Source organism: Pelmatolapia mariae, linkage group LG2 (genome assembly GCF_036321145.2).
Source record: "Pelmatolapia mariae isolate MD_Pm_ZW linkage group LG2, Pm_UMD_F_2, whole genome shotgun sequence".
Classification (NCBI taxonomy): Eukaryota; Metazoa; Chordata; class Actinopteri; order Cichliformes; family Cichlidae; genus Pelmatolapia; species Pelmatolapia mariae.
The window spans coordinates 14788856-14801159 of record NC_086228.1 but is presented as its reverse complement, the minus strand read 5'-3'; the positions used below and the strand labels follow the sequence as shown (position 1 = coordinate 14801159).

The 12304-nt window shown below is 36.5% G+C and overlaps 1 protein-coding gene across 1 annotated transcript; it reads right to left on the bottom strand.

The window, feature by feature from the left end:
- Window positions 1-827: 827 nt before the first annotated feature.
- pcgf1 (polycomb group ring finger 1) lies at window positions 828-11941 on the bottom strand. The gene is made up of 9 exons (XM_063485201.1): window positions 11846-11941; window positions 9232-9337; window positions 8935-9087; window positions 8628-8699; window positions 5747-5849; window positions 5499-5544; window positions 2760-2846; window positions 1260-1340; window positions 828-976 (listed from the first exon to the last, which is right to left on the bottom strand). The coding sequence occupies exons 1-9, from the start codon at window positions 11930-11932 to the stop codon at window positions 926-928; spliced, it is 786 nt and encodes a 261-aa protein (XP_063341271.1). The 5' UTR covers window positions 11933-11941; the 3' UTR covers window positions 828-925.
- Window positions 11942-12304: the final 363 nt, after the last annotated feature.

Genomic DNA, 12304 nt, shown 5'->3' with positions numbered 1-12304 from the left:
AAACTACCTGCAGAAGCATGAACAGTTTTCTCATGGAAGATGGGGAAATAGTCCAGATGTGTAAAGCATGGCAGACATATTCGGGGCTGTATCTGCAGCCAAAACAGATTTTACTTTAATCATGAAAGTGGGGAAAAAAGCTAAGGAATCTGATTTTGTTTTTCACATTTGCTCTTTATATCTTCTGCAGATCATTTATTTTGCTAGTAGTCATTTAAAGTTTAAAACTTAAACTAAAAAAAAAAGAAAAAAATCATGAAAAACATCCAATAACTTCATGGCAAAACAAGTAACGATTATATATTTTAATGTAAACATAGCAGAATAATTTGTGTTCAATTTTGAAATTGAAAGAAACACTGCACTCACAGTGCCAACACATGGCTGCAGTTAAGCTATTTGTTGACAAGTTTTAATAATAAGGCACACAACCCTCCCCCCTCCAAAAAAACCCAACCCCCCCCATAAATAATATGGTTTCACAACTGCAGCCATAACCTCACTAATGATTATGGATTTGTACGCAGGGAAAAGAAAATCCACTGCTGAGTGGATTTTCTTCATTGCCAACTGGATCATAACTCACACTTACTTACTGAATAACTTCTTGCAGCTTTTATCAAGATATTAAATAAAACTGCAATGAGCACCAATCTCTTTGTATTCTGTCCAGAACCCTCCATTCAGCCTGTCAGGTGATGTGTACAATAAATAATGAATTAGACACCGAGAGCCTTTTGTGTATGCAGGCCTTATGCTGATGGAAACATCTACCCAGTCATTAACACAAGCTCATTTTTCCATTTAAAATTTTATTTTCAAAAATACAAAACAAGGAAAATAAGTATATGTACACAAACACTATTAAAATAGAATATGTATTGTACAAAATATGTACAGCTTTTGTCCAACTGAAAAACAAGTCCTATCTGGTTCTTTTGTCCTTGATGGTGTAGTGAAGAACTAATGGCTGGGCCTAAAGGAAAAAGATATTGCAGTATTTAAAGTGAGATATACATAACCATACACATCTTGCACAGATAACGCAAAAACTATCCCACTACTTCCAGACTGAGTGTTTTGTTCAACTGAAACAGATTGTTTTAACAGTTATTTTTCAAGCTATGACTGGAATTTTTTATTATACATCTTAAAACTTTCTCCTTATTTACAAACTGAATTCTAGTACAAAGGAATTGTTCAGGTGTAAAGAAATGTGTGGCATTTATCTGTGCTAGCTGACAGTGGGTGCACTGTACCTTGCCAAACCAGTGTGAGAGCCATAACCGCTTCATGGTCATGTGATCTGGCAGAAACTCGTTATTGAACAGCATCTGGACCTGTAGGGAGGCCATACAAACAGATGTGAAGAAAAACTTGATATAGACTTCTATTACTTCTTTCTTCACTGAAAACATGATTGGGCAGCTTTGTGTTAATGACACTGCTACTGTCATGGACTAAACTATTTTATTCTGAATTTTTTAAATGGAATATGTCCCTGAGAGACCTTAATGAAAACAAAAACAACCCAAAAACATAATAGCACATTTGTTTGACATTAAATTCAATTAATAATGTTGATACTATAATAATACAATAATGTTACTGCACAATAGCCTGCTTCCTGTAAATTGCCTATAGTTGATATATTGGTTTAATATGACTAGTTTCACAGGAAAAGCACTTTCAAGCTGAAGAGGCACTATGACTGACAAAGTGCACACACAAATCCAGCATTGGCAAATGCCTTTAGTAGTGCGAAGTGTGAAGTGTGAACTCTGGGGGGTTGGGGGGGAGTCCAGGCTTTATTAAGTCTATATGTGAAGGAAAGAAAGAATGAAAGAAAGATCAAAATAGATTTGTAAATCTATTTTGATCCTTCTGTAGCACACATGAGGAAAATACAGCCCGAGAGCTGGAACTGGCCCGCAGAGCAAGTCAGCTAAGGTCCTAACAGTAAAACACTATATTAATGTTATTATTACTGCATATAATACAGCCCTCTCTGGAAGATTAACCAACATTTTAATTAGCTCGCATCTTTTTTCTGTCTGAGAATCTAAAACAGTGAAACACAAGAAAACAAAATGGGCAAGGAAGAACAGACAAAGATAAACACAGAAATGGCTTATGTCATGAATGCACCACAATGACAACCACAAACAAAACATTCAAGTAAAGACGAGCAGAAACATTAATAGGTAGAGTGGTGATTTATAATGTAAAGATAAAATGATCTTAATGGAAATTAAATTAAGTCTGACTTAACCATTTTGACACAAATAAAGGTAAACAGTAAGTTCTTTACGTCTTAAACAAGGACACAGCTTTATTGTGTCTGTTGGGTTTACCAAGATGTGACACAGTTTGACACATTTAAACTGAAACATGTGGTATGTTGCTAATTATTATTAGCGCAAATGCAAACAGGACAAAAGCCCTTTAAGGTATGTAGTCCTGGGGTGAAATTCTAACTATTCTTAGAGAAATTCACAGAATTGTTTGGTCTGAAATCGACAAACATGTCTAATAAAGATTAAAAATTAATTGTAATTAAGGGCCAGGATAAGCTGACCCTGTAAAAAAAAAGCATGAGGGATCAAGAATGCGGTTGGTTAGACAGATCAATTATTTTACACAGTAATTAGTAAAAAAAAAAAAGAAAAAAAAATTTTGTATCAGGGAAGAACAAAAATGCTGGGAAATAATATTGTAATGTTACAGTTTGATGAGATAAAAGAGTATGGCTGACTTACCTGGTGTTTTTCTACGTTTAATCGATGACAAAGCACTTTCCGTAGGTGCCTCACTTCTGCTCGAACAGAACAGCGAACAAACTTCTGCTGCAGAGATAAAGTCAAACAGTGCACTGTAAAACTTCAGACAAGCAATATAATGAGTCATTAACATGTTCAAACTGAAAATAATTCAAATAAATTATGGCCAGCTGCACGTTTATTTTACTGCATAGCCTCCTATAACCCCAGGGGAGATGTTCAGGGACAGTTCTTGTTTATTCTGAAGGTAAATATGTCAAATTTATACCTTTTCTTAAAAAAACCCTGTAAAACTGATAAACTGGGCTCAGTTAAACTTCTGGACTTCAACACTCACACTTTGTACTGATGGAGGAACTGTTGCAGGGTTGAGTCAGTTTTATACCAATAGTTATAAAAGTCTTTATAGTTTTGTCTGTAAGGCTAGAAAAGCATGCCTCTGTCTTAACAGTGCTCTTAAATTTTGTCCTTAAAATAATAAAATGTTTATAATATCAGCATTTGTACAGTCTCACCCACTCTAACAGTGTTTTGTTACAAAAGCACATTTCAAGTATTAAGGAAATATAAACTAAGATAAATTAAGGTGGGAGTGAAACACCAGGGTGTGGCATATTCGTGTTACAATTAGATTTACAGTGAAGAAAAATTCTGCTTCCTGCTCGACATTTTCCAGTCCCGACTGACTTATTCCACACTCTTAAGCCACGGTGCTAAACTTACTTATCCCCACGAAAGCAGGGTGAGTTTTACTTTTCTTTTTGTAGATCTCAGAAATTTGGTTTAATTATTTCACGTCTCAGCAAAAAAAAAACAACGCAGACTACGACTGCACATGCAGAGTAGTGAGAAAGTAGCCAGGGTGAAATACAACTGAATATAGTCACTAATTTTTTAAATACTAAAAGTTGAGATGAAATACCTAAACAACAAAGCCCAAGTCTGCCTTATTATGAAATTGAACCCATGCAAAATCAAAATTAACTCTCCCAATCAAACTCCTCTTAAGTGGAAGAGTTTAGGAAATGGGCATGGCTTTGGTATCACATGAACGTCTGTTAAACAATGGTGCCCTCTGCTGGAGAAACAAATCATTGCACTTTTGATGATTTACAGCAGCGGTCCCCAACCCCTGGGCCACGAGAGTTGAGGCTCAGGTGTGAAATTTATGGGTTTCAGGGGTTTTGTCAGTTTTTGTCATCATTTTTTATCGTTAACTCGGTTTACCTGGGTCTTTTCCTGTGTGTTATGAATAAATCTTCTTTTTTTTGTTCCAGTACTGGTTTTATTTTGTTATATTTATCTGCAACACCTGAAAGGCAGGTCCGTGAGATAAACCGATCCGTGGCACAAAAAAGGTTGGGGACCGATGATGTACAGCATGTTTGGATTAAATGGATCCCCTAATAATCCTTATACCCAACCTGAATTGGACAATAAGTTCCATTTTACTTTGTACTTATCTGTCCTTCAATAAATTTGTCAATCAAAATTAATCCGTTAAACCAAAATATGGAAATGTTTAGTAGGCAACATTTCCACCAATATATTTTTCTTTTTTCCATGTTTCATATTGTCGAAATACATTTGGCTGCTACATTTCGTTAATGAGTATATTTCATTGCTTATTTATATATTCTGTATTTATATATGTATAATAATAATAATACATTTTATTTAAGAAAGTGCCTTTCAAAACACTCAAGGACACTATACACAACCAAAAACAACAACAAACATAACAATTATGTATGTATACATTTAAATATGTATGTATATATTTAAAATTTGCTGTTGTAATGTACAGAAGCAAAAGTAGAAAAAAAAACTGTCTCTGTCCAAATATATATAGACCTGTCTATATACAGTACGCTTAGTACAAGTTTTGGCTTTCCAACAAAAGGAAATCCCCTGAAATGAAATAAGAACACTTCACCATTTCTGTAAGTGGGGTTTCATTTTACTGCATAAAATAATAGTTTTTTTGCTTGTAAAGTTGAGCATTCCAGGTTTGAGAAACACTGACCAAAATATATATAGAGCAAAGATCCATTTGAAGCCATGAAAACCCCTTCTAGTAGCAGCCTTCATTTTCCATGAATCCCAAACGGTTTGGCCCAAAGAATGGATGACATAACGACAGGTAAGTGGTTGTGCACTTAGAGAGCGAAAACTTGACAAGTATACATTAATAGATCTGGTCCCCAAAGCAATTTAAAACAATGCATTTGTTCCAGCTATTTAATGATACACTTCTGTGTGATGTTTGAGTTAACACAGCTTGTTTGACATAAGGACCTCAACACTAACCACTGCAAACATTACCCAACAGCTTAAGCCTCCGATTTCAATACGTGGGCCAAAGATACTACGAAAATCCAGTTATTGAGAAAGAAGCAGTTTGGTTGGGAAATAAAGAATGATTATATGCCTCACTGGTGTATTTCTCCCACTTATCCCTGTCTCTCTGTGAGTGTGATGTTTCATCAGCAGCCAGACAAACCAGACCTTCTATGTCCGCACTTGTCACTGTGCCATGTATTTGCTGTACAGTTAAGTGTGGAAATAACTTGTAAAAGCTTCAAAAAAATGTGCCCCGGAGACATGTTTGAAAGAGGCCACTTTAAAAGCAATAATAAACACTTAACAATCTCACAAAGTAAAAAGACTTGCTGATGTACGTTTATGGTACTATAACAGGGCTTATTAGTGACTTACCTGAAGAGTAAGCTTTGTTTTATCTTTTTTTTCAGCTAGTGATGAGCTGAAAAACAAGAAATAAAGAGCTCTGAAACATGCATGCTATGTTAAAACAGGTTTATCTTGAACCTCATAGCTTACAACATGCAGACTAATATAATCACCTTCATATTTACATTCTATCAGCCTTATCTCAAATAAATATTTTATAAAAGTACACACAGATCACTTTAAGATAATCCATTACAGGCAAAAGTACAGCCTACCTTAACCTTTCTAAACACAGTGAAACCTGCTCGTCGTATCTGTAGAAGTGAGCTTTTGAATGGTCAAAGCTTGTGTAAGGTACTGTAGCATCTGGTACACCATCTAGACAGAAAAGACAATCACAGCAAAAATTGGAGTGTTAAAATGTGCTGGAGTAAATGTCTCAGAGCTGATTTTAACCCTCAAAATGTGATTTAAACACTTTCTGACTTAAATTGTACTCAATGTTGGAGTTATTTGACAAAATGTATTCCATCAGTGTTGATTTAACTATTAAAAGAGAAAATTCCAAATACTGTAACTCTGCACAGAGGTTGGTTAAAAATGTTAACTCTGTCATCAGTTAAGTTAATAGCTTTAACTCTGTATAGAGTTAATTTTGAACTCAAGTTAAGCCCAGCCCTCCCAGACACCCCCAGTGCGGGCATTTTTCTTCGTCGGTTGGAGCCTTATGGAAGAACAGTACTGATTTTGCACCTGCATGCAGTTCTACAGGGTAAGTAGAATTAAGTCAAACTTACAAAGATAGTTAGAAACTGGTGCTATAAAATGTATTTTGTGCATTTAAAAGATTTAAACAAAGAAAATATGCTAGCTTTTGGCACTAGCAATAAAGAGTTAATGCAAACTGTTAATAGCCTCTATCTATCTATCAATGTTACAGATCACATTCAAGCTGTTAGTGATGAAAAAACCAAAGTAAACTGCTCAGGCTGGCATTAATGCCCCTCTATTGTTTGATGTTTTGTGGAATTTGACATGCAGTTTGACATCAAAAGAACTGCAAAAAAAATAAAAGGCAACGTGCTGTTAACAGTATTCTCCGATGATGGTGAGATACACTAAAAAGTATAATCAAGCACTTTACATTCAATTGAACAAATTATTTGACATTTTCCTTTTCTTTAGTGTTTCCTGACCTGTCTTCTGCTTCTGAGCTGTCTGACTCTAACTCAAGCTTCAACTATAATCGTGGATGAGGTCCCATGCAAGAGATGAAGAATTAACAATACCGCTGCAGTATCTGCTAAACAGGTTGCTACAAAGCTTGACACTTGTGCTTTGTTTTTTCCTCTTAAGTTTCTAGAAAGATTCCTTATCGCCAGGTTTTTCTCAATGTTCATTTTTCTCTTTTTGTTTGTTTTTTCATTTTTAATAGTTAATTGAAACCGTCTTAAGAAGCAAGTTTGGTGGTGATGAAGTAAATACAGGAATACCAAGCAACAAACACCATGAAGGATGCCACAAGATGACAAATGGTTAACATACTTGTGGCTCACATGATTGATAGTCATGGGTATGTATTCAGTGTATGTTGTGTTCTTTATAGTTGTGCCAAATAAATGCATACTAATTGACTAAATTTAAAAAAAACTTTAAAACTTCTTGTGTATCTCTAAAAATTGATCTACTTTTTACAACTTTCAACTTTAACTTTCCCTGTTTTCATTGTATAACAGATCAGTACATTTGATGAAATTGTATTAATTTTGTGTCTTTTCATCTTCAGCCTTTGAACAAGAAATGTCATCGCTGTTGTTGTTACATCTCCTTCCACCACCACCAGGAGGACAAAAGTCCAAAAATCTGCACAAGTGATGCAAGTCAGAGACTTGTAGTCTTTCATAAGGTAATTATATAATTAAATTTCAATAATATGAATGTCTTTGAGCAATCTCTTCTACACTTGTTTATTTATTTCTGAATTTGGACATCATTTCTGTGAATAATTTTCAGTTTCCTTATGTCAACCCCAGTCATGCGGCAGTCTGGAAGAGCATCTCTGCAATCAACAAGGTTTTCCAACCATGCCTCCTCGCTGTCAGGCATCAGAAGAGCAAGACTGACACCTTCTACATAACAATGGATAAGCATCTCATTCCATGCCAGGCGAGCCACTCACTCGGGGCATTTGATGAACTTTTCAAAGCACATTTTGTGTTTAATTGGTCCCAAGATAATATAAAGCTGGACTTGTTGTTTGCAGTGTGGTGGAAGAAGACATGCCTGTCTTTTGCCAAACAAGTGATTTACTTTTGGTTGAAGATGACATCTTTTTATGGGAAACAAGTTGTTTACAGAGTGTTTTGATAACCATCTATATGCATTCAGAGTTGTACATACCAAGGAAAGATGCATAGTGAAAATGTCAGATCTAAAGTTTTATAAACCTTTTGATATGCAAAGGTCATACAACGTTTCATATTAGACAGTGCACATTGTACCCTCTTAACAATTTTTTGACGACAAAATAAATGTCCTTTTTGGGAAAATTTATTGTGTGCAATATAATTCTTTCTCAGAATTTAATTTTAACACTTTTCAGTGTAGAAAGCCTGACACTATAGGGAGTGAAGCCAACACTAACCAGAAGGTTAAAAATTGTATCTCAGCAGAGTCACTTATTCACTCTCTAAAGTGTTACTTTAACTCTGTTTTGAGAGTTAAAACATGAACTCTGGCACAGTGTTAAATATTTTAACTATTTCAAAAATGTTGATTTAACTCTAAAGAGTGTGGAACTATATAAACCCTGAAAAAGTGTTGAAAATGACTCTGTGGGAGTTAATTTAACACTGGTGTTTTTGCTGTGTGCAGTTTGACTCAGGGCAGACAATCACCACCTCTGTCACTAACTGACTATGGTGCTCAGGACTTGCAAAAAAGCATAACTGCTTGAAATTTGATGATAACCTTGAAAGAGAATTTGCAGCTGTGGCCAGTGTGGCATAATTCTGTCCAGTACATCAGCCAACTGCATTATTTGATAACAGCTGGGTCAATATGACATGATTTGCATTCAACCAATTAATGCACTGGATTCCAGATAGTGTCTTTTTGTATAATGCAGACAGATGCAAGAATAAAATGAAGACTTACCATCTCCAGCAGGCTGAATGACTCTCTCTAATCCACGTGACTGATAAAATTCCTTTATTCTTTTGTCTTCACCTAAGCAAACACAACAAAGGATTTTACTAAGAAAATTATTCAAATGTGACAGGCAGCAACTCATAAGAACAGCCTACATCTGTTAAAAACTTAATTCTGTTAAAGGACGCTTTCATTTGGTTATTACTCCAGCATTCACTTGCTTGGCAGGTGCAAAACAAGCACACGTGCCTTGCAAAACTAACCGACTCCAACTATAACTAACAAATAGTAGAGAGCAGTTTTGTTTACATACTTTCTTGTAATCCAGGCACCAGTTTGTAGACAATGTCTTGCATCACTCGATCCAATTTGAGGTTGAGTAACGGCTGTGTTTCATGAATTTTGATGTTGCACATTGGACAATATTTGCTTGTTTGCAAATACTTTACGATACAACTTTTACAGACTGTAGAGGAAAAAAAGAAACACAGATATTTGCTTCACATAATGCTGATAACAGACAGTTTAATAGTGCCTGTGAAATGGCATTAAGGCTGTTGGCAGCAAATGATATTAGAATAAATGATCATTTGGCTCTGTTAACACTCACAGGTGTGTAAACACTCTGTTATTGTTGTGGCATCTATGAAGTAGCCTGCACAAAGGTAGCAGACAATGTGTTCGTTCAGGTCCTTGATCTTCAACTTTACTTCCTCCTGTGGAGACAAAAAAAAAAAGTGTTTTGACAAGCTGGCTTCTTTGTTAGGTACACCTTTGGAACTGCTTGTTTAAACAAATATCTAGCAGGTCATATGGCAGCAACACGAAATTTCGGCATGCAGACATGGTCAACAGGGCCTGCTAAATTTAAACCCCAGTATCAGAATGGACAAAAAATGACAAAGTGATTTTCAATATGGCATGGTTCTTGGTGCCAAAAGGACTGGACTGAGTATTTTGCTACTCTATTGGGATTTTCACACACAAACATCTCTAGGGTTTATAGACAATGGTCTGAAAAAGAGAAAATGCCCAGTGAGCAACTGTTCTCAGGGTGAAAATTCCTTCTTGATGTCAGAGGTCAGAGAAGAATGGTCAGACTGCTTTGACAATGAATCACTCATGAAACCAAGGTATGCAGAAGAGCATCTCTGAACATGTCAAACCTTGAAGCAGATGGGCTACACCAACAGATGACCACACCAACAGATGACCACATTGGTGCCACTATTTTCAGCTAAGAGCAGGAAACTGAGGCTACACTTTCCAGGCTCATCAAAACGGGACATAAAAAGACTGGAAAAACACTGCCTGGTCTGATCAGTTTCAATTTCTGCTGGGAAACATTCGGTTGGTATGGTCAGAATTTTGTGTAACTAACACAAAAGCATGGATCCATCCTGCCTTGTATCAACGGTTTAGGCTGGATGTGGTCCAGTAGGAAAAGACCCTATGTCACAAAGTACAAATCTTTGCTTATTATGTATATATGAATTGTGTCATTTATGGGAAATATTTAAAGTCAAAATACAAGTACATAAAACTGTATAAATTCTTACAAAAACACTGCTTTTATGCATTTATGTCACAACATTGATGTTTCATTTCTTTGAATGTAATGGGTATTGTGATACCCGTAGTAGAATTATACTTACAAAACAGTAAGGGTATAATTCCAGTGAAAACACTGCTGTGAAATATAGCCAAAGGCAAAGGGCACATGGCCAGTGTTTAACAAAACAAATAAACCACTGATTCACTTGAGTTGTTGGTCTGATGAAGGCTGTTCCATAGTTTAGGCACTACATGCATACTCTGGATTTAAACTAAGAACATGGAAAAACAGGGAACAGCTTAGAAGCCTTGATGAGATGAGAGAAGGACTGCTGGTAAAAGCAAGCAAAAGGCCATAAAAAGAAACTCTGCATGTAAATAACAAGAGCTATGGATGATGGATGGATGAAGGCCCTATCAAACTAGAAAGCTTACTTAAAAATCTGAAGGAGCTGGGATTTTCACAAGATAAAGGTAACAGACTATTAAGGACAACTTTGTAGTGCAGTGTATTCCCCTCTTTCTAAAGGAACAACAGAGACCAAATTAAAATGTCCCCTACAGCACAATTCCTGTGGAGTCATAGTATGCGGTCACTGCAGAGGTCGAGCATTCAGACTTGTACTGTTTTTATATCCATGCGCACAATGGGCCTTTGAATGGTGATTGTGCACTTAAGCTCAGTTGATCTACATACAGTTTTTGTAGGTTTTGCTATATTTTTAGCAGATTTTTTTTTTAAGTTTCAGTAAATTTAATATTTAAAAAACTTAGAAAGGTGCAGTACTGAAGATTTTCTTTGGAATGGAAAAGGCTCTTTAGTGGGTGCCATTTTTTAATTTTATAAGCTGAATTTAACAAGAACTTTTTTATAACTCATCCCTGTAGACAAGTGTCTGTGTTTTGCTCAAGTAGTCAAACATGAAAACGGGTTTGTCCAGCTCAGAGAGGTGCTGCTGTAAACTGACCCTGACCTTTGACCTCTGTGAGAAAGACCCACGAACCGAACAAAAACAAAAGAAAGTTTTCCTACTAGTGGCGCTGGTGAATATTCATACAAAACATGGGTTAAATTGAAACAAAGGGGGACATTTTGATAGCAAAGTGGAATGATGTCTGTCACGTTTTTGCACAGATTTGGTGGAAACTACGGGCAGCATCGCGATGAAACATTAAAAATCGAGTAAAAGCAACGAAGCGTTCTCTTACTAACAACTGCGTGCGATCAAATCAACCACAAACCAACGGCAGTTCGAAACAAGAGAGCCGTTACTTCATTACACAACGAGAAAGAACCCACGGAGTGCAACGATCGTTACCGCCCCACTTCAGTCACACAAGGCTTGAATTAAATGTAAAAAAAAAACCAACTTGAACTGAGAATAAGTGCTAAATGCGTGCTCTGGAAAAGGCAAAATAACAGTTAGTTGACAAGGTTTCAGCACGCTGCTCTACAAAACAACACGATCGCACTCATGCCCTCTACGCATGCTCAAGCACGTCTCTCCTCGCAGCGCTTCAGCAGCATCGCTCTCCTCTCTCTCCATCAGCGCCGCGGAGGCGACAACGATCTGCCGCTAATACGTGGGATTAAGTCCCCCCTGCTACACTTCGACGCTCGGTACCTTCCCCCCTCTGTGAGGACGAGCTCAAGTAACACCATTACTCACCTCGTTTCGCAGTGGGTCCAGTTTGTAAACGGACTGTAGCTGATTTCGTAGCCGCATCGCTATGGCCATCGGACCTTGCTCCGCCATCTTTGGGATTTATGCTAAGTTCCGGGTAAACCGGAAGTGGCATTTTCTGTTAAGTTGAGGCGGGGAGCTGCGAAATGAAAAAAAAAGAATAGGAGAAAAACGAATTTTAAATAAGGACAATAAAAGAATAATGACTTAACGAACGAGTGGGAGCAAACTCCGATTTTTTTCCCAATGGAAACATAAAAAACCCACAATTGTCATGAAAAAATGTTATTTAAATAAGGGAGTGAGAGTGTGGGAAAAGGCTTAAAAAACTAAAGAATAATAATAAATAGATAATAAAATGGTGAAATACGTGGCTAAAAGTAAACTAGTCATCTGAAAGTAATAGATCACCAAATGTTAGCTAAACTGTCAGAAAGACGTGTA